The sequence below is a fragment of the Entelurus aequoreus genome, linkage group LG09 (genome assembly GCF_033978785.1).
Source record: "Entelurus aequoreus isolate RoL-2023_Sb linkage group LG09, RoL_Eaeq_v1.1, whole genome shotgun sequence".
NCBI classification, from domain to species: Eukaryota; Metazoa; Chordata; class Actinopteri; order Syngnathiformes; family Syngnathidae; genus Entelurus; species Entelurus aequoreus.
The window spans coordinates 13,448,979-13,472,849 of NC_084739.1; the positions used below are offsets into that span (position 1 = coordinate 13,448,979).

The 23,871-nt window shown below is 37.5% G+C and overlaps 1 protein-coding gene across 3 annotated transcripts; it reads left to right on the top strand.

Moving 5' to 3' along the window:
• Positions 1 to 666: 666 nt before the first annotated feature.
• On the top strand, positions 667 to 22,259 carry alox5a (arachidonate 5-lipoxygenase a). 3 transcript variants are annotated; one of them, XM_062058103.1, is made up of 15 exons: positions 667 to 1,064; positions 5,399 to 5,569; positions 8,948 to 9,146; positions 9,215 to 9,296; positions 9,368 to 9,490; positions 11,308 to 11,414; positions 12,123 to 12,295; positions 13,679 to 13,825; positions 13,884 to 14,087; positions 14,149 to 14,235; positions 18,896 to 19,074; positions 19,150 to 19,271; positions 19,376 to 19,476; positions 21,760 to 21,930; positions 21,995 to 22,259. In XM_062058103.1, exons 2-15 carry the CDS (start codon positions 5,417 to 5,419, stop codon positions 22,172 to 22,174), a joined length of 2,028 nt encoding a protein of 675 aa, XP_061914087.1. In that variant the 5' UTR covers positions 667 to 1,064; positions 5,399 to 5,416; the 3' UTR covers positions 22,175 to 22,259. The 3 variants fall into 3 exon arrangements, with proteins under 3 accessions (XP_061914087.1, XP_061914089.1, XP_061914088.1); XM_062058105.1 differs by lacking the exon at positions 667 to 1,064 and adding an exon at positions 2,099 to 2,452; XM_062058104.1 differs by lacking the exon at positions 667 to 1,064 and having other exon boundaries at positions 5,243 to 5,569.
• The last annotated feature ends 1,612 nt before the right edge of the window (positions 22,260 to 23,871 follow it).

A 23,871-nucleotide genomic window follows, 5' to 3' on the forward strand; every position in this document is an offset into this window, starting at 1 on the left:
GGACATTTTTTTATTTTTGGTATAATATCGAAAAAGTTCAGTGAGCAGGTCGTGTTACGTGTAGTCATGTGTGTTGACTTTTTGTGCTGGTTGATTTGCACCATGACTAGGAAAGGTTGTTTGGATTAGGCCATATAAGTAATTGCTGTACTCTGTAAGATCAATGTTAATGTGTCATGGGCTTTAACTTGAATTACCCACACTCTTAATACTAGAGGGCTTAATCAGAGTGACCACCTTTGAGTATTGTAATTTTCCAAACAGACGTATGCACTTTGCTTACTTGCTTGCTGAGTGATTAGAAAAGAACGTGTTTAATCCTTTTTTTTTTTTTTAAATGCCAGTAAATCTATACAAGTTGCACACTGACTACTCTCAAGTTTCCTCACCTGTACAGCATTGCCACTTAAGATAAAATGGTTGCTGACGTGTAAAATGCAAAGTGAACACTCACATACTGCTGTAGACTCATTAGGGCGGAGGAATTGCTCTTTTCCTACTTTGTTTCCCGTCTGTAAACACACCACATTGGTTTACTTACAGCAGGGGTGTGTCAGTCGATTGCCAGCCAGGCGTTGAAAAAAAATGGACCTAACGACGTCACTTTCGTCACTTGATTGACATTCAAGGCACCTGTGGAACTTGTGAGATGACGCCGGCTGCTGCGAGCTCAGTGTTCGAAAAAAAAAGAAAAAAAACACTTATAGGAAAGCGAGAAATAGACTCTGTACCTGCCATCAAAAACCTAAAGACCGACCGCACAGTTCCGGTCTTCACAATAAAAGCGCTGCTTTATCCTGCCTGCGCTAGCAAAATAAGAGTCTCGGAAAGCTAGCGTACACAAGCTAGCAGGTTACGGAGTTTGCCGTCAATATATTTCTTGTCAAGGATACAAGTATGGAAGCTGGACAAATAAGATGCCAAAAACCAACTTATTTCATGTGGCATTGGACAGAAATGACTTTTTTTCCCCTCCTCCACAATGTAAGTTCGAAAATATGGAAGTTATCAGCACGACTGTGAATCCTGTCTTGACTGCAGTCAATGCAAGTCATCAGAATCAGGTAATACACCTACTTATATGTTTGTCTTCATGAAAGAAGGGAGTATATATGTTAAACATGCTTGTATTTTCATTAAAACACCTTTAACTTGTTAACAAAAACGTCAAAATAAATAAATATACATATATACCGTATTTTCCGGACCATAGGGCGCACTGGCGATGAATGGTCTATTTTTGATCTTTTTTTTTTTTTATATATAAGACGCACCGGATTATAGGGCGCATTAAAGGAGTCATATTATTATTATTTTTTTTCTAAATGGAAAACACTTCCTTGTGGTCTACATAACATGTAATGGTGGTTCTTTGCTCAAAATGTTGCATAGATTACACTACCGTTCAAAAGTTTGGGGTCACCCAAACAATTTTGTGGAATAGCCTTCATTTCTAAGAACAAGAATAGACTTTCGAGTTTCAGATGAAAGTTCTCTTTTTCTGGACATTTTGAGCGTTTAATTGACCCCACAAATGTGATGCTCCAGAAACTCAATCTGCTCAAAGGAATGTCAGTTTTGTAGCTTCTGTAACGAGCTAAACTGTTTTCAGATGTGTGAACATGATTGCACAAGGGTTTTCTAATCATCAATTAGCCTTCTGAGCCAATGAGCAAACACATTGTACCATTAGAACACTGGAGTGATAGTTGATGGAAATGGGCCTCTATACACCTATGTAGATATTGCACCAAAAACCAGACATTTGCAGCTAGAATAGTCATTTACCACATTAGCAATGTATAGAGTGTATTTCTTTAAAGTTAAGACTAGTTTAAAGTTATCTTCATTGAAAAGTACAGTGCTTTTCCTTCAAAAATAAGGACATTTCAATGTGACCCCAAACTTTTGAACGGTAGTGTGTGTTTTACATACCATCTTCAAACCGCTTTCTGACAGTCTCTTCCAAATGCGCCGTTTTGTGGGCGGTCTTATTTACGTGGCTCACCTTCGACAGCGTCTTCTCCCCGTCATCTTTGTTGTAGCGATGTAGCGTGCAAGGACGGGAGTGGAAGAAGTGTCAAAAGATGGAGCTAACTGTTTTAATGACATACAGACTTTACTTCAATCAATAACGGAGCAGGATCTCCTCGTCCGGAAACAATAAGGCCGGAAACGTCTGACCGGAACTCTCTAATAACTAAAGTTCCTTGGGTGAATAATGTAAACTCACTGCACCGGTATGTTTTAGCGCTTTCATGGCGAGTTTACTGACAGATATAAGTAAGAACTTTACACTACTTTATATTAGAAATGACAACAGCGGAGGATGAATGTCCCATAACAAGAAGATAGAGAAAAAGAAGAAGCTTATGGACTACCACAAAGGCGGACGCTCACAATTTTTCAGGATTTATGCAGATCCCAAATACAGATCAGCAGGTACCAGAAGGTAAGAAAAGTTGCTGTTACTCCCTCCGAGGTCTTAATCAAGGCTCAGGTTGTTTGTTTTTCTCACACAGACATTTATTTCAGCCATGCCTTCTTCTCGTTAACAACGATGCCAAAATAATGCCGTCAGAACTAATAAATAAGAAAAACAGAACTTACAATTAGTCTGACAGCAAATAAAAGAAAACACATTGATTTCACATATATTATCAGAAAGAAACATACCTCATTGGCCTCATCAAACTCCCAGGGAATAAAGTTTCTTTTGAAGCCGAGACTCTATTAACGTCTTCCATCAAATGCTTGCTGTCTCATGCTGCTTCCTTTATTCCGTCACATATTAATTGTCCCCCCAAAAATGTGACCAAAACGGAACAAGAAATATGTTCCCCTCCAATTTACATGGGTTTTGTAACAAAAAATAAAGTTAACATATACTTGCATGAATTAACCAAATTAAATACATTTTTAATGACATTATATGTAAACATTAACTTATATTTATACATTGTATGTATTTATTCTAACCAACTATGAAATTATATAACATATACGTATATACAATGTGCTTCTGTCAGCAGCTACAGTTGCTTTTGCATAATATTGCCAAACAAAACGCCAGATATGTCTTACCTTATACACACACCATAATAATACTCGTATGTTTAATGCGCCGACAATCCTTCAAGCGGTGCGGCTTCATAGCTTACCAAAGTCGTACTAAAACATTTTGATAGATTTTTGAGAGCCGTGTGTAATGTTCTGTATTTTCAATGGAACATATACAGTGTTGGTGTTGTTTACTTGAGTCATATTGCCATCATAGTGCAGTCTACACGTATCTCTTATGTTTGACTGCCATCTACTGGTCCCCCCCCTCCACACCCCTGATTGTAAATAATGTAAATAATTCAATGTGATTATCTTGTGTGATGACTGTATTATGATGATAGTATATATGATAGTATATATCTGTATCATGAATCAATTTAAGTGGACCCCGACTTAAACAAGTTGAAAAACTTATTCGGGTGTTACCATTTAGTGGTCAATTGTACGGAATATGTACTTCACTGTGCAACCTACTAATAAAAGTCTCAATCAATCAATCAACCAATCAATCAATCAATCAATCACACTTATCATTACACCATGTACCAGGGCAGCTGTGGCTACAAATGTAGCTTACCACCACCAGGTGTGAATGAATGATGGGTTCTCACTTCTCTGTGAGCGCTTTGAGTATCTAATAATAGAAAAGTGCTATGTAAAATCTAATCCATTATTATTATTTTTACCAAATATTCGAGGTCGATAAGCAAAACCAGAATTATGCCGTACTTTAGGCGCACCGGGTTATAAGGCGCACTGTCGAGTTTTAAGGAAAAAAAAGGATTTCATAGCTTACCAAAGTCGTACTAAAACATTTTGATAGATTTTTGAGCGCCGTGTGTAATGTTCTATATTTTCAATGGAACATGTAAAATGTTGGTGTTGTGTACTTTGAGTCATATTGCCATCATAGTGCAGTCTACACGTATCTCTTGTGTGTGACTGCCATCTACTGGTCACACTTATCATTACACCATGTACCAAATAAAATTGATTCCAGGTCGGTAAGAAAAACCAGAATTATGCCGTACATTAGGCTCACCGGGTTATAAGGCGCACTGTCGAGTTTTGAGGAAAAAAAAGGATTTTAAGTGCGCCTTATAATCCGGAAAATACGGTAAATAAATAAATTCTGCTATATACCGTATTTTTCAGAGTATAAGTCGCACCGGCCGAAAATGCATAATAAAGAAGGTAAAAAACATATAAGTCGCACTGGAGTATAAGTCGCGTTTTTTGGGGAAATTTATTTGATAAAACCCAACACCAAGAATAGACATTTGAAAGGCAATTCAAAATAAATAAAGAATAGTGAACAACAGGCTGAATAAGTGTACGTTACATGAGGCATAAATAACCAACTGAGAACGTGCCTGGTATGTTAACGTAACATATTATGGTAAGAGTCATTCAAATAACTATAACATATAGAACATGCTATACGTTTACCAAACAATCTGTCACTCCTAATCGCTAAATCCCATGAAATCTTATATGTCTAGTCTCTTACGTGAATGAGTTAAATAATATTATTTGATATTTTACGGTAATGTGTTAATAATTTCACACATAAGTCGCTCCTGAGTATAAGTCGCACCCCCAGCCAAACTATGAAAAAAACTGCGACTTATAGTCCGAAAAATACGGTATGTATATATATATATTCACACACATATGCAGATGAGGTAGATCACCTGGACTTGGTCATTTGAAAGGTAGCTTGCCTGCTAAAAAGGTGTGGGCCCCCCTGACTTACAGTAACAGCCCTAGCAGGCCAGTCATTATGTCATTGCCATGCTCGGTCATTTAATATTTCATGTTATAAAACAAAAACACATTTCCGACCTTACATGAAAAGCAAGCGATATTTTGACATCACTCTTGCTTTTACAGATGTTGCATTTCCCCGGAGGGGAAAAGCCTGTCATTAAACTATTTTACTACCCTTGTCTCGAGCCCGGCGAAGCAAAAGACACACAAAAAAGGAGGGTTGTGCCGTGAAGTATTTGCATTTATGCCACATAATGTGGCGCACACTAGCAGGCATTGTGCACTGTTGCGTACAGATTTGACTGGGAAATTTTATTCGGTGTGAATTCAACCTAAATCCATAACACTTTGCAAAGAAAAAAGAAAAAGGGAGTGTCACTGCCGATGTCGCGCACCTCCCACCTTTGCTTTAGGTTACACATTCTTGTGAAAGACAAGTGAGGACATCTGAAAAAGTGAGAAGTGCAACGAAACTGCCACAACACGTTGATGGGTGACAAGACTACAGAATTCTGGAGAGAGTTTTTCTATTATTATTATTATTATTATTTATATTTATTTTCAGCCAGCGTGACGACCAAAAATGCCGTCACAGTACACGGTGACTGTGGCTACAGGCAGCCAGTGGTTTGCAGGGACCGACGACTACATCTACATCACACTGGTGGGCAGTGAGAGCTGCAGCGAGAGGACCCTGCTGGACAAACCTTTGTACAATGACTTTGAGAGGGGAGCGGTGAGTGACCAGGAGAACTTGCAAACATAAAAGAAATACAGAACGTTTGAGAAATGCAGGAGCTGCTTGGAAACATTTTTTGTGCATCAAAAATGCTAAAACCAATAAAATGTAGGTCAATATATGCAAAACTATCTAAAAAAACGTTGTATATTGTTGTTACATGCCACAAAGCAAATTATTGTAATAACTAGAGATGTCCGATAATGGCTTTTTTTCCGATATTCCGATATTGTCCAACTCTTAATTACCGATTCCGATATCAACCGATACCGATATATACAGTCGTGGAATTAACACATTATTATGCCTAATTTTGTTGTGATGCCCAGCTGGATGCATTAAACAATGTAACAAGGTTTTCCAAAATAAATCAACTCAAGTTATGGAAAAAAATGCCAACATGGCACTGCCATATTTATTATTGAAGTCACAAAGTGCATTATTTTTTTTAACATGCCTCAAAACAGCAGCTTGGAATTTGGGATATGCTCTCCCTGAGAGAGCATGAGGAGGTTGAGGTGGGCGGGGTTGGGGTTTTAGGCTAGCGGGGGGTGTATATTGTAGCGTCCCGGAAGAGTTAGTGCTGCAAGGGGTTCTGGGTATTTGTGCTGTTGTGTTTATGTTGTGTTACGGTGGGGATGTTCTCCCGAAATGTGTTTGTCATTCTTGTTTGGTGTGGGTTCACAGTGTGGCGCATATTTGTAACAGTGTTAAAGTTGTTTATACGGCCACCCTCAGTGTGACCTGTATGGCTGTTGACCAAGTATGCATTGCATTCACTTGTGTGTGTGAAAAGCCGTAGATATTATGTGATTGGGCGGGCACGCAAAGGCAGTGCCTTTAAGGTTTATTGGCGCTCTGTACTTCTCCCTACGTCCGTGTACCACTCCGTACAGCGGCGTTTTAAAAAGTCATAAATTTTACTTTTTGAAACCGATACCAATAATTTTGAAACCGATACCGATAATTTCCGATATTACATTTTAAAGCATTTATTGGCAGATAATATCGGCAGTCCGATATTATCAGACATCCCTAATAATAACCAACAACTTATCTCATTAATAATCAATTCATTACGTTTTCTACAAAACCAAAAAGTGTCCCTCTGCCACACTGTGAAGGTCTTAGGTCGAAAATACAACTCTTTGGTACATATTTGCAAAATAGCCTGTGTATGTTAGCATTTGTCAATGACCAAAATACATGTTTAAAGTGTACACCGGCAAAATTAGCTAAAAATCTTGCCTGCTAATGTCAGCATGCTAACAGTTAAAATAGGTCAATTAACAAAATATATGACTCGGAGGTGTGTATCTGCCAAATTTGCTAAAAAGTTGCCATGCTAATGTTAGCATGCTAAGAGTTAAAATAGGTCAATTGACAAAATATATGACTCGGAGATGTGTAACTGCCAAATTTGCTAAAAAGTTGCCATGCTAATGTTAGCATGCTAAGAGTTAACATATGCGTCTAGTACCAAAATATATGACTTTGTGGTGTATGCCTACGGAATTAGCTAAAAAAAAAAAAAAAGTGAAATGCTAACGTTAGCATGCTATCAATTATCGAACATTAGCAATGATGTAAATGCTGAAAAGCTGAATTGTTAGCTTGACAGTCAGATAACAACGGGCAGTCAAAAATATTACTCTTCGGTGCATATCTGCGAAATGAGCTGAAAAGGCTATCTTGTATCTGTTAGCATTTGTCAATTACCAAAATATATGTTTGAGGTGTACACCAGCAAAATTAACCAAAAATCTTGCCTGCTAATGTTAGCATGCTAACAGTTAAAATTAGTCAATTAACTTAATATGACTCGGAGGTGTATATCTGCCAAATTTGCTAAAAAGTTGCCATGCTAATGTTAGCATGCTAAGAGTTAACATATGCGTCAAGTACCAAAATATGACTTTGTGGTGTATGCCTACGGAATTAGCTTAAAAAAAAATGTAACATGCTAATGTTAGCATGCTATCAATTATCAAACATTATCAATGATGTGAATGCCGAAAAGCTGAATTGTTAGCTTGACAGTCAGATAACTACAGGCAGTCAAAAATATTACTCTTCGGTGCATATCTGCGAAATGAGCTGAAAAGGCTATCTTGTATCTGTTAGCATTTGTCAATTAACAAAATTTATGTTTGAGGTGTACACCGGCAAAATTAGCCAAAAATCTTGCCTGCTAATGTTAGCATGCTAAACAGTTAAAATTTGTCAACTAACAAAATATATGACTCGGAGGTGTATATCTGCCAAATTTGCTAAAAAGTTGCCATGCTAATGTTAGCATGCTAAGAGTTAACATGTGCGTCAAGTACCAAAATATGACTTTGTGGTGTATGCCTACGGAATTAGCTTTAAAAAAAAAAGTAACATGCTAATGTTAGCATGCTATCAATTATCAAACATTATCAATGATGTGAATGCCGAAAAGCTGAATTGTTAGCTTGACAGTCAGATAACTACAGGCAGTCAAAAATATTACTCTTCGGTGCATATCTGCGAAATGAGCTGAAAAGGCTAACTTGTATCTGTTAGCATTTGTCAATTACCAAAATTTATGTTTGAGGTGTACACCGGCAAAATTAGCCAAAAATCTTGCCTGCTAATGTTAGCATGCTACACAGTTAAAATTTGTCAATTAACAAAATATATGACTCGGAGGTGTATATCTGCCAAATTTGCTAAAAAGTTGCCATGCTAATGTTAGCATGCTAAGAGTTAACATGTGCGTCAAGTACCAAAATATATGACTCTAAGGTGTATGCCTACGGAATTAGCTTAAAACATTTATTCGAACATTAGCTTACGTGCAGTGATTTCTTCAGATTCTCTGAACCTTTTGATGATATTACGGACCGTAGATGGTGAAATCCCTAAATTCCTTGCAATAGCTGGTTGAGAAATGTTGTTCTTAAACTGTTGGACAATTTGCTCACGCATTTGTTCTCAAAGTGGTGACCCTCGCCCCATCCTTGTTTGTAAACGACTGAGCGTTTCATGGACGCTGCTTTTATACCCAATCATGGCACCCACCTGTTCCCAATTAGCCTGTTCACCTGTGGGATGTTCCAAATAAGTGTTGGATGAGCATTCCTAAACTTTCTCAGTCTTTTTTTTTCCCCACTTGTGCCAACTTTTTTGAAACATGTTGCAGGCATCAAATTCCAAATGAGCTAATATTTGCAAAAAATAAAGTTTTCCAGTTCCAACGTTAAGTATCTTGTCTTTGCAGTCTATTCAATTGAATATAGGTTGAAAAGGATTTGCAAATCATTGTTTTCTGTTTTTATTTACCATTTACACAATGTGCCAACTTCACTGGTTTTGGGTTTTGTACATTTAAGAACGTTTAATTGTCATCAGGTGGACTCCTACCTGGTGAGCATGGAGGAGAACCTGGGTGAGCTTGTGTTGGTGAAGCTGGAGAAGAGGAAATACTGGGTGCAGGACGACTGGTACTGCAGGTACATCGCCGTGAAGACTCCAGGTGGAGACTATGTGGAGTTCCCGTGTTACCGCTGGCTGGTGGGCGACAAGGAAGTGGTGCTGCGGGATGGACGGGGTAGATATCAATCACAAACCCCAGTAACGATCTGAATCATCCTGTCACAAAGTCGCTATTTCTTTTAGCTCACCTGCCTCAGTGGGATAAGACCAGCCTGGTCAAGCAGCACAGACAAAACGAGCTGGAAATGAGGCAAAAAGCCTACAGGTAGTCTTGATTGTACAACCTCTCATTGGCGGGTTGCTCCCTATAACAACATTTTTTTATGTGCACTGTAGATGGATGGAGTGGCGGCCAGGCTTTCCTTTGAGCATAGATGCAAAAAGACATACGGATTTACCACGGGACATCCAGTTTGACAGTGAGAAAGGAGTGGATTTCGTATTGAACTTCAGCAAAGCGTATGTATCGCCTCTAAAAAAAAAAAAAAAGCTTGTTTGTTAGACTAAACCGGTTTGGAGAGGGTCAAAACAATAACCTGAGAAAAGAGTCTGGGTCTAGTTACCTGTAGAATAGACATGACATTGTGTGTCTGGGTGAGGATCACTTGGGTTGCTTGTGGATGTTCACAGACAGACAGTCTCTATTTTATCTGCATTTAATCGGCAGAGATTTTTTTTTTAAATCCCATTTTGCAAGAATGCCCTTGCCAGAACAGGCCGAAATACTGGGTACATACAATAACACAGCTAAAACACAACATCCTGAGACCAGATCTCTCGGTTTTAGGTCATTTTCTAACTTTGAGCGGCACATTTAATCAAAAACTTTTCCACCCCCAAGTTGTTTTAGAAGCCAAGATTTGAAAAAAACTAGCAGTGTCCAAAGTGCAGCCTCAATGGTTAGGTCTATTCTGAGTTTCCGAATAGTGTGGTTTATGTCCTGGTTGTGGAACTGTAGACCAGTGTGATTTGTGGACCTGGGGAAAGCATCGACCCAGGTTCCAAGAGGAATCCTGTGAGGGGTTACTTTGGGAGTATGGCACTGACTGATTCAGGCGGGTTTGTTCCCTGTATGACCCAGAGCTTGGTACACATTTCTGCCATTAAGTTGGATTTGTTTCCACAAGGTTTATACTCTGCCAGGGCTGCAGTGATTTAGAATTTCTAGGTGAAGCAATGGCGTTGAAAGATTCCGGTTTGTTGGCTGCAAGGTTAGGTCTAGTGATGTGGTCCTGCTGGCTTCATCAAACTGTAACTTTCAGTTCTTAGTAGATCGGTTGAAGCAACCGGGATGGGATTCAGCTCCTCCGAGTCTGAGTCAATGGTTCTTGACCACGAAAGGCTGAAGTGCCATCTACGGGTCAGGGGTGAGATTTTGCCACAAGTGGAGGAGTTCATACTTTGGGGTCTTGTTCACAGGTGAGGGAAAGATGGATCATGATATCGATTGGTGCGACGTCTGCAGTGATGTGAACTCTGCATCGGTCCATGAAGAGTGAGCTGAGCCGAAAGGCAAGGCTCTCAATTTACCTGTCGATCTATGTTCTTACCCTTATCTATGGTCATGAGTTTTGGTTAGGGACCGAAAGGACTAGATTTCTGTCTGAAATGAGGTTCCTCGTTTCAAAACAGTATAGAAACTCTTGGCATCCATAGGAACTCCTCTTTGTCTCCTCTAAATGGAAAGGAGCCAGATTCCTAAAGCATGTGGTCAAGGGGTCCCTGGTCCCTGGTGAGGTTTAGAGCACATGCGACCGGCAGGGGGCCTCCAGGAAGACCCATAATACGTTGGAGAGTCTTAATTGTCCTGGGAAGTGTTGGGCTTCTCTGCATACAGTAGGCTGTTGTCCATGCAATGAAACCCTGGATAAGCCGAAGTTGGATGGATGGATAAATGAGACATATTATACTTATTTGCTAGGATGTGGATGTTTTTTTCAGATACCTTGGCATGTATCGACCTACAGTACATTGGATTGGTTGGTTCTAGCATATTTACTGCAAAAATGTATTAAAGTAGACCTGGAAATGGCATCTGCCTGTGTTCCTAGAAGAATCCTGTGAAGGGGTATTTTGGGAGTCAGAATCAGAATCAAAAGTACTTTTTTAATCCCCGGGAGGAAATTTGGGGATAGGGTCCTTCAATTTTTAAGTATGCGTCCCTGTGGAAAAAGTTTGCACACCTCGGTTTTCGAGCATCCAATCAAGACAACAAACAGACACGTGTTAGGTTTTGATGTACTTGAACTCAACTGATAATAAACATCACTTTCCAGAATCGAGAACCTGTTTGTGAACCACTTCATGCACATGTTCCAGTCGTCTTGGAATGACTTTGCAGATTTTGAGAGGATCTTTCTAAGAATCAAAAACACCATCTCAGGTCAGCCTTAAATCTTTTATTACGCATTTATATTATGGCCTGAACACAGAGGCGCAAGGAACTTCTTGAGTTCTTATTAATTCAGAAAATTTAACTGCTCAAAAACCCTCTTGTATGTAATTTTAGAGTTATAAAATAATAGAATCTGTCACCGGTAATCAGGACACATGGAAAATCAATAGAGATATAACATGTAAAGGTAGTCAATTTCAGTTAGACGGTTCCATTTCCAGAGGTGCTACCTGAAAATACTCCTCCCAGGGAATTTGTCTGATCACCACCGAAATTGCACCCTGTATGCCAGACAAATGGTTGTTGATAAATTGCTAAATTTGTGAGTTTTCCCTGTAAGGTGTGGGAGGAGCTTGGCAAAGTCGCCTTAAAAGACGCTCTTCGGAGGGTGAAAAATAAAACACGAAATCCAAAGTGCATGCTAATCATAACAGGACACAGGATAATTAATTAAGTAGCTATGTTGTAAGATGCACAGGTAGTCATCCACTCTGGTTTGAAGTTATTTGCTACCAAAATGGAACCATGTGATCTTGACAAATGGCCGGCGATAAATAGAAACATTTGTTAGATATTACTGTAAGGTGTGGGGAAAGCTTGGTGATGTAGTTTGCCGATTTGTCTTGAAATATGAAATGTGGCGTAGAATATCAACACATGCTGGCAGTGCTATACTAACATTTCTGTTTAATATAGAGTATGTGATGCAACACTGGAAAGAAGACTTCATGTTTGGCTATCAATTCCTGAATGGCTGCAATCCCGTCGTCATTCAAAAATGTAACAAACTTCCTGAGAAGTTTCCCGTCACCAATGAGATGGTTGCTGTCAGCCTGGAGAGAGACTTGACACTGGAACAGGAAGTAGAGGTAAAATAACAATGATTAAATACTGATGAAGCCCATGCTAATTATTTTGGCTAGTTTTACACAATAGTGCCTCTCTAGTATGATATTTATTGATTAGTCTATTTACATGCATATCAGTCCAATATCACTAAGTTTACAGTCATTGAACAATGCTATTATGTTTTTGGTAAAACAGCTCTGAAAAAAATATAAAACAATTTACATTTGATGGCTGATCAAATACAGTACTGCATTTTTTTATGTTCTTTTTTAATGTTTTTAATTGTTTCAATATCTCTTTCGACAATACCAACATTTTCAAAGCCCAAACCGAGCAGTAGTGGTCTGGCTTCATAGTTTGGAGAGATATTAGAAGGGCTGCCCAATTGAGCAAAGATATTTAAGGGAGTCAAGTCAAACAATAGTGGCAGGTGGAAAAAAGGGCTGCTCAGGCTAAAGATTTAGATTTAGATTTATTGGTCCCCGTTGGAGAAATTCATTTTCACTGCCGTACATTTAAACAATAGACATTACACTTCACGAACAAAAATAACAAAAAGACATAATACATGACCAACACATTTACAGGCTTGTCAGACAGGTCGGCCGGGCCTGCTGTTTAGGGCGGCTACAGCTGCAGGGATAAGACTTTTCCCGAGGCGGGCCCTCCGGAATTTGATAGTTCTGTACCTGCGCCCTGATGGTAGTGGGATGATGTATTGGTGTAGTGGGTGTGTCATATCCTGGACTATTGTGTTTGCCAGTCGAATGATGGACCTGTTGTTTGGATCAGAAATGTTGGGTGTGGGTAGGCCGATGATTTTAGCTGCTATGTTTATAATGCCTGTGAGTTTGGTCCGGTTGGTTACAGAAAGCATAGTGAAAAAAACATGTGGAACAGTACAGAAGGATGGGTAATAACAGGAGGTGAGGTGCAACGTATAGTCCTTTAAGGTTACGGATGGCTGACAGTCTTTGTTGACTGTCAGCCAAAGCTTACAGTATTCCTTTACACCGGCTATAAGCTCATTGATTGGCTTTCTGGGCGTGCCTACTTGCCAATGATTGACAGCACGCAGCAGCTGACCAATCAACATTCAGATGCCAGATAAGAGCGAGTTGGCCTCCACGGCAATGTGATTCACCAACAAGTAGGACCTATGATTGGATGAAATCCCAACAAGAGGAGTCTAGTGCTCCATTCAAAGGCTGTTTTATGGCTCCCACCCACACACTTCTGATATCCAAATTTCATGACTGGATGATTTTGTTATCGACTTTTATGGATACACTAGACAGATGATCGCTAAGCTACACAATTTCAGATCTTGCAATTGTTTCAGTGGAGCCCACTACAGACAGAAGAATGTACATTCATCTGATATTGCCTACATGTGGTTCCAGGCAGGTAACATCTACATAGTGGATTATGAAGTGCTGGATGGCATCAAACCAAACTGCACAGACCCATGTACCCTGCAGTACCTGGCAGCGCCCCTCTGTCTTCTGTACAAGAACACACAGAACAAGATCCTGCCAATCGCCATACAGGTAAGGTGTTGTTGCCTGTGTTTCACTTTTGTTTCATACCGTCCTCCTTTCCTTCCAGTTGGCTCAGACTCCAGGCGAGGACAACCCCATCTTCCTGGCCACGGACAGTCAGCACGACTGGATGCTGGCGAAGATCTGGGTGCGCTCGGCCGACTTCCATCACCACCAGACGATCACGCACTTACTCAGAACGCATCTGATCTCAGAGATGTTTGCCATCGCCATGTTCAGGCAGCTCCCCGCGGTCCACCCTGTGTATAAAGTAATATTCCTTATTGATTTGCTTATCAGGACATTGGTTGATTGATGCGGTGCTTCCACAGCTACTCATGCCACACGTCCGCTTCACCATCGCCATTAACACCAAGGCCAGAGAGCAGCTCATCTGTGAGTGTGGTATCTTTGACAAGGTGAGTAAAGAAGTTCTGTTCAAGTGGAGCCTCAAAAAAATCAACTTATACTAAGTTGTTAGAAGGCATATTTTTCTAAAAACAAAAACATCTGGTTGAAATGAAACACACTGGTCAATCCCAAATTCTTTTGGATGACATATATGTTGAGTAAGAAGGACCACCGAGACAGAATAGTACTTGGCCAAGTTTTACTAAAGCTTTAGGAGACCAGCCCTTACAACGCGACAATAGCATCAGCAAGAAGAGGTTTAAATCCAAACTAAAAGAGTCATTTTATGTAGAGCGCAAATAGCTTTTCCCGCCCAGAAAGAAATACAGTTATTGTTCCAAACAGATAAGGCCTGCTCCACAGAAACGGGGTATGTTATACTCCTACGCGGACAGTACGGCGCCTTCAAGGTGAAACAAAGCGTTTACTAGCAGACATAAGATAAAGACCCAAAGTGTTCACATGGTAAAATTTTAGCTGCTTCAAACATGAATATGGATGAAGAAAGAACACTTAAAAATAGGGATGTCCGATAATATCGGACTGCCGATAAATGCTTTAAAATGTAATATCGGAAATTATCGGTATCGGTTTCAAAATTATCGGTATTGGTTTCAAAAAGTAAAATGTATGACTTTTTATAACGCCGCTGTGTACACGGATGTAGGTAGAAGTACAGGGCGCCAATAAACCTTACAGGCACTTCCTTTGCGTGCCGGCCCAATCACATAATATCTACAGCTTTTCACACACACAAGTGGATGCAAGGCATACTTGGTCAACAGCCATACAGGTCACACTGAGGGTGGACCGTATAAACAACTTTAACACTGTTACAAATATGCGCCACACTGTGAAGCCACACCAAACAAGAATGACAAACACATCTCGGGAGAACATCCGCACCGTAACACAACATAAACACAACAGGACAAATACCCCTTGCAGCACTAACTGTAGCTTACCACCACCAGGTGTGAATGAATGATGGGTTCCCACTTCTCTGTGAGCGCTTTGAGTATCTAATAATAGAAAAGCGCAATATAAAATCTAATCCATTATTATTATTATAACTCTTCCGGGACGCTACAATATACACGCCCCCGCTACCCTCTACCTCCACACCTCAACCCCGCCCACCAATAATGCACTTTGTGACTTCAATAACAAATATGGCAGTGCCATGTTGGCATTTTTTTCCATAACTTGAGTTGATTTATTTTGGAAAACCTTGTTACATTGTTTAATGCATCCAGCGGGGCATCACAACAAAATTAGGCATAATAATGTGTTAATTCCACGACTGTATATATCGGTATCAGTTGATATCGGTATCGGTAATTAAGAGTAGGACAATATCGGAATATCGGCAAACAAGCCATTATCGGATATCTCTACTTAAAAATATCTAATTCTCACTACGCCAAATTGTGCCACTTTTTTTCTTTTCTTTGGAGCTTTTACTGTATTTATTTTCCACAATACTAGTCCATTAGACTCGGTTTGACTAGGAATGCAACAATTATAGATTTTGACTGTACGTCTATAGTCCAGGTAATAATTCCCGTTTCACAATTATGATGCATTGATTAATTCCACTGCAAAATATTTACAAATCCAATCGACATTCCTTTTTTAATTTAAATGTTGATGTTATTTACTGTATAACTGTCCTACACAACAGTAATCAAATAACATCATAAATACAGTACAAAATAATAAACAGAAACAAGTATTATTAATAATAAATAAATAAATAAATACATGTTTGTATTAATAATATAAAGGACTAACTTTATTGATTCCCAGGGGAAATGTTACTCATGTGGGTAATAAAGTCAAGTGTTAGTGTCCTCCATGCCCATTTATTCATTTTTAATAATATATTTCATGCTGTGTTAATAACTAAATGCACATATTTATATCTGATGGCATAGTGCTGATATTCTACAAGCTCCTGATATTAAGTTAGTGTTTTGCACTTGCTATAATAACTTACCTGCCTATGGTTTATTCCAGGGGTTCCTAACCTTTTTGACCTCAAGGCCCAACTTTTCCAGTACAGAGGGCCTACGTAAACATTAACACTAAAATAGTAACCTTACTCTTGTTATTAATTGTATTCAATAAACATATCTAACCTACTTACAGTGTACAACCTTGTCAAATGATAAGAAAGCATGTGTTAATAAAAAAGATTAGTATCAAGGCTTAGGTCAGGCTAATTGCAGAAATAATTACTACTGCAAGAGAAGGGACTCAATTACAAATGTACATACAATTATGCAGTCCTAAAATAAATACATTCTAAGGCAGGCCTGGGCAATTATTTTGACTCGGGGGGGGGGGGGCACATTTAGAGAAAAAATGTGTCTGGGGGCCGGTATATCTATTTTTATGAACACTAATACAAAACCTCACAATAATGTCTGATTGAATGCTAAAAACGGTATGACAGACCGCCTTAAAAAACGTAATGGAATTTAAAATGTTTCTATGAATGATAAAACACGGAATATTGACAAAATATGAACGTCACACCCCCTTTCGATCGACATATTTTACAATCAATGAAACGCAACAAAAATGCAACAAACAGTGAAATATGAACGCGAAGGGTACAAAATAAACACACCTACAACCTGATACATCTGATATATCACTGAGCTTTAGAACTTTGTTGTGAAAATCTCCTTCCACGTCTGTGGGAACGCTTCCCGCCCACACTGCTTGGTGCCTCGTCTGAGCTGCTGTGACGTAGATTACCATAGTAACTAATTAGATGACCATAGTGACTAATTAGATGACCATAGTAACTGGTATATCATCCAAAAGCGCAGATTCCAACCATTGAAATACTTAGTATAGTTGAAGACTTACGGTCATTAGAAAACATGACTGCACATCATAATGGCAGCTACACTTTCCACCTTTAAAGATCTAAAAAAAAATGATTTGGGAATGTCCGGTGGGCCAGATTGAAAAGCTTAACGGGCCGCATGTGGCCCCCGGGCCTTAATTTGCCCAGGTCTGTTCTAAGGTAATTATTAATAAATAATAATAACATACAGTACAGGCCAAAAGTTTGGACACACCTTCTCATTCAATGCGTTTTCATTATTTTCATGACTATTTACATTGTAGATTGTCACTGAAGGCATCAAAACTATGAATGAACACATGTGGAGTTATGTACTTAACAAAAAAAGGTGAAATAACTGAAAACATGTTTTATATTCTAGTTTCTTCAAAATAGCCACCCTTTACTCTGATTACTGCTTTGCACACTCTTGGCATTCTCTCGATGAGCTTCAAGAGGTAGTCACCTGAAATGGTTTTCACTTCACAGGGTGTGCTTGAAGGAAAAGGAAGAAAGAGGGGGATAAGACAGAGAGACGACAACAACACCAGCAAATATGACATGTACAAATATGATAGGAAAAGTGATAGCAAACAAGCAGTTAGTGAAGTAAATATTAGTGTATATGCACTACAAATGGAGCAATACAAATAACAAGAGACATAGCACTATTGATAATGAATAATAACAATAATAATTACCTCTACTTTCAATAATACAATTGTTTCAAATGCAACAATACATATATGTAATGATAACTTGAATTACAAAAGAAAGCAGATAAATTGAGAGGGAGAAAGAGAAGCGAATTATATTAACCTTGTAGATTGTTATAGTAACAATAGGTTAAGCTTTGTCAGCGTTAAACATTCAACACAGACAGGAAGAAGTGGATTATATTCATATGTGAAGTGAATTATATTTATATAGCGCTTTTCTCTAGTGACTCAAAGTGCTTTACGTAGTGAAACCCATTATCTAAGTCACTGTTTTTCAACCTTTTTTGAGCCAAGGCACATTTTTTTGCGTTGGAAAAAATCCGGAGGCGCACCACCAGCACAAATCGTTAAAAAACGAAACTCAGTTGACAGTAAAAAGTTGTTGTTGCAATTATTGGATATGAATTCAAACCATAACCAACCATGCATCACTATAGCATACCTGTCACATCACGCCATGACTTATTTTGAGTTTTTCAGTGTTTTCCTGTGTAGTGTTTTAGTTCTTGTTTTGCGCTCCTATTTTGGTGTTTATTGTCATGTCATGTACGGATGTACTTTGTGGACGCCGTCTGCTCCACACGCTGTAAGTCTTTGCTGTCGTCCAGCATTCTGTTTTTGTTTACTTTGTAGCCAGTTCCGTTTTAGTTTCGTTCTGCATAGCCTTCCCTAAGCTTAAATGCCTTTTCTTAGGGGCACTCACCTTTTGTTTATTTTTGGTTTAAGCATTAGACACCTTTTACCTGCACGTTGCCTCCCGCTGTTTCCGACATCTACAAAGCAATTAGCTACCGGCTGCCACCTACTGATATGGAAGAGTATTACACGGTTACTCTGCCGAGCTCTAGGCAGCACCGACACTCACCAACAACACATCATTTGCAGACTATAATTACTGGTTTGCAAAAAATATTTTTAACCCAAATAGGTGAAATGAGATCATCTCCCGAAAATGCCGAAAATAACGTACCGACATAATGTCCGTTCATAGCGACTAGATAAGAGATAGAGTAGCTTTTTGTGATGAAATAAAGAACTAATCGTTGCATCCCTATGTTTGACATCTTTGTGTTTTCTCCTGTCGTCAAGGCCAACGCCACAGGTGGAGGAGGTCATGTTCAGCTGGTCCAGAAGGCCATGAAGTCTCTGACTTTCAGGTCTCTCTGCTTCCCTGACATGATCAAAGCTCGTGGAGTGGACAACAAGCAGGAGCTGCCCACCTACTTTTACAGAGACGATGGCTACAAAGTGTGGGAGGCCACCAAAGGGTGAGACCTGCACCAACCACTGATCCTTCCTACACCAGGAGGACTTGACTCCTGTCCTGCGTTTTGCTCTGCCAGCTTCGTGTCCGACGTGGTCACCATTTACTACGCCAGCGATAAGACGGTGAAAGGAGACGATGAAATCCAGGCCTTTGTTAAAGATGTTTGCAACTTCGGCATGCAGGGCTTCGATTCCTGTGGTAAGAAACGGGTCATGCAAGCGCAGATGTGAGGAAATACGCTTCCTGTGTCTGGAAACTTTACACCGGCGTGTTTGTCAATTTTGTCTGTGGACAAACTGCAGAGTTCCCCAAGTCACTGAAATCACGCGATGAGCTGATTGAGTTCTTGACTGTCATCGTGTTTACTGCTTCAGCCCAGCACGCCGCCGTCAACTTTGGACAAGTACGTCAAAGAACGGAGGTCAAAAACCTTCTGTCTGTTCCTGACATGGTTGTACATAATCATGGTATCAAATGTTGGTTGATTTGAGCAGAATTCTAGTTTTTAATAATTTTTTTACAAATATATTATAACATTTAATTCGCTAATCATCAAAATAAAAATGACTATTTGATACATTTTTGCTCAACTTAATTTAGACTAATTACATAGGATGAAATAATTTCAAGTGTTTATTAATAATGACATCATTATTATCATTGTTATAGATAATATTAGAAAGCATTACAAAACATGAATACAACTTTTTTTTTTTTAATAATTTGTAATAATTACAATTTTTATTATCATAATAAAAAAAGACTATTTGATGAAATATTGTTCAAGTTAACCAACATTTTGATTTATTTATTAATGAAAGCCTTTTACAGAGGTGGAAAAAAATAATTCAAGGTGTTTAATAATAATTTAATCATTATCATAAATATTATTTTTATAAGTTATATTACAAAACATTACACAATATCACTCAAACTTTGTATTTATTTTTTACATAATTTGTAATAATTAAATAGGCTAATCATGAAAAATGTACTACGAATGTATTTGATGAAATATTGTTCAAATTAACCACAATTTACATTAACTACATAGGAGAAAATAGTTTCAAGTGTGTATTAATAATCACATCATTATTTGTATTATCATTTTTATAAGTCACATTAGAAAGCATTACAAAACATGAATATAACTTTTATATAATAATTTGTAATAATTACAATTTTAATTAGCATAATAAAAAAGTCTACTATTTGATGAAATATTGTTCAAGTTAACCACAATTTAGATTTATTAATGAAAGCCGCTTACAGAGGCGGAAAAAATAATTAAAGGTGTTTTTTTAAAAATTATTATTATTTTTATAAGTTATATTACAAAACATGACATAACAGCACTAAAACTTTTTATTTTATTTTATTTATTTTTTTCATAATTTGGAATAATTAAATTGGCTAATCATGAAAATATACTACTGATGTATTTGATGAAATATTGTTCAAATTAACCACAATTTAAATTTATTAATGAAAGGCGCTTACAGAGGTGGAAAAAATAAGTCAAGGTGTTTTTTTTGTTGTTATTATTTTTACAAGTTATATTACAAAACATTACATAACAGCACTAAAACGTTTTTTTTTGTTTTTTTTTTACATAATTTGTAATACTTAAATTGGCTAATCATGAAAATATACAACTAATGTATTTGATGAAATATTGTTCAAATTAACCACAATTTAGATTTATTAACGAAAGCCGCTTACAGAGGTGGAAAAAAATCATTCAAGGTGTTTTTTTAAATGATTATAAATTATATTATAAAACATTACACAACATCACCAAAACTTTTTTTTTTTTTACATAATTTGTAATAATTAAATTGACTTATCATGAAAACTTACTACTAACGTATTTGATGAAATATTGTTAAAATTAACCACAATTTAGATTTATTAATGAAGTTTGTTTGCATAGGAGAACATCACTTAAAAGTGTTTAATAATAATAATAATCACATCCTCATCCCAATTATTTTTAATTGTAATCATTATTTTTACAAGTTACATTAGGAGCATTACACAACAATTTGTTTACGTAATAATTTGTAATAATCTAATATGCTAATCGTCATAATAAAAATATTTGATTAATGAAATGTGTTTAAATAGGATAAAATAATTTTGAATGTAGCGGTAGTTCATCAATATTACAAGACAATCTACTAAATTATACTACATGAAAGTGTATTTTCTTCTTATACATCAATCTGATTAAATTGTCACTTATGTTAATATATTAATATGATATAAATGAAAATATATGCAATTATTACAATAACATATTTTCTTTTTAATTCAAAAACCTCAAAGTGCTACAAAATATGAATATACCGTATAGTTAAAAAATTAAATGAGCAAGTGTCTCCAAACGTTTAACTGCTACTGCAGTGGATCTAATACTTTTTTCACCAAGTACCACCTCAGATAAAACTTGGCTCTTTGTAATGACCCCACATTATAATACAGTAGCGTAGTATGCCTAAGTATTCATTAAAAGAGGAAGCGGTTTTATTTAACAATTATTTCATATTTTTAGCAACTGTATCATTACATTCTATATCAGAAAATAAAACACTGTACTTTAATCAAGTAATTACTTGGCGTAACACTAGAGAGGACATTTTTAATAGGATATTAATATTCCGTGAACCTTTTTGTCATGGTGAAGTACGACTGGTGTTCCTGGATCCCTAATGCTCCATCCACCATGAGAAGGCCTCCTCCCCACAAGAAGGGCTTGGCAAACGTGACCCTGATCATCGAAAGCCTGCCTGACCGAGGACGCTCCAGCTGGCACCTGGGGGCCGTCTGGGCCCTCAGTCAGTACCAGGAGAACGAGGTGAGAGGCTAAAAGGTCACTTTAAGCGTTTCCCCGTACTTCAACACGTTCTCTTCCCCCGTAGTTGTACTTGGGAATGTACCCCGATGAGCACTTCATCGAGAAGCCGGTGAGGGAAGCCATGGAGAAGTTCAGGAAGAATCTGGCAGAGATCAACAGCGCCATCAAGAGGAGGAACGAGGGAAAGAAGCTTCCTTATTATAACATGTCACCTGACAAAATCCCTAACAGTGTTGCTGTTTGAGTGGCTGCATGGTTATTATATTGTACTGTTTTTTTTATTATTATTAAATAAATGAGGCAATAAAACTTTGTTCTTTGATATTCTTTGCCTGATTTAATTATAAAATGTTAAGTTGTAATATTACGAAAGAAAAAAAATTGTTCACCAGTCCATTCATTTATTCTTGCATTATCAATTCATCCATATAAATGTATTTTTTGTAAAATTAGGAATTTTTTTTTCAATCCTCCAATCTTTATCAATAAAGCACTTTTCATACATCAAACAAATGCAACAAGTGCTTCAGACCTAAAACTTGTCGTTATTACTAGAGATGTCCGATAACATCGGCCTGCCGATATTATCGGCCGATAAATGCTTTAAAATGTAATATCGGAAATTATCGGTATTGGTTATTTAATTATCGGTATCTGTTTTTTATTTTTTATTAAATCAACATAAAAAACACAAGATACACTTACAATTAGTGCACCAACCCAACAAACCTCCCTCCCCCATTCACACTCATTCACACAAAAGGGTTGTTTCTTTCTGTTATTAATATTCTGGTTCCTACATTATATATCAATATATATCAATACAGTCTGCAAGGGATACAGTCCGTAAGCACACATGATTGTGCGTGCTGCTGGTCCACTAATAGTACTAACCTTTAACAGTTAATTTTACTCATTTTCATTAATTACTAGTTTCTATGTAACTGTTTTTATATTGTTTTACTTTCTTTTTTATTCAAGAAAATGTTTTTAATTTATTTATCTTATTTTATTTTAAAAATTTTGTAAAAAAGGACCTTATCTTCACCATGATGTTTCTTTTAATTGTAAAACTTTCTCTCAAAAAGTTTATTTTTCCCAGAATTTTTACCCAAACAAACAACTTTTTTTACTTATCTTAATTCATTCTTAGTGATTTCACTTAAAATTTGACTTCTTTTGTTTGTTTAAAAAAAAAAATGTTATATTAAAAAAGCTCTCACCGCACAACAATGTGACTTTTTCATGAAATAGTGCAGCTTTATCGTGTACTAATGCAACTTTTATTCCATGTCAGAAGGACAATGATCAAACAACCTTTCCTCCCCCACACATTAAAATTAATTACTTATAGTTCATATTAAGAAATTTAATTTATTTTTTTTGTATTTTTTCACTCTTAAAAGCATTTTTCTCTCCTCCAGATGAATTTATTCCCGGGGAGAAAGTCTTTTTTCCACGTAATATTTCGACAGTTTAGAAAAAAAAAAGTTTATTCTCTTGATTAGCACCGTATAGTCCGGGGGTCGGCAACCCGCGGCTCTAGAGCCGCATGCGGCTCTTTAGCGCCGCCCTAGTGGCTCTCTGGAGATTTTTCAAAAATGTATGAAAAATGGAAAAAGATGAGGGGAAAAAATATATATTTTTTGTTTTAATATGGTTTCTGTAGGAGGACAAACATGACACAAACCTCCCTAATTGTTATAAATCACACTGTTTATACTAAATATGCTTCACTGATTCGAGTATTTGGCGAGCGCCGTTTTGTCCTACTTATTTTGGCGGTCCTTGAACTCACCGTATAGTTTGTTTGCATGTATAACTTTCTCCGACTTTCTAGGACGTGTTTTATGCCACTTTTTCTGTCTCATTTTGTCCACCACACTTTTAAAGTTGTGCGTGAGTCCACAAAGGTGAGTTTTGTTGATGTTATTGACTTGT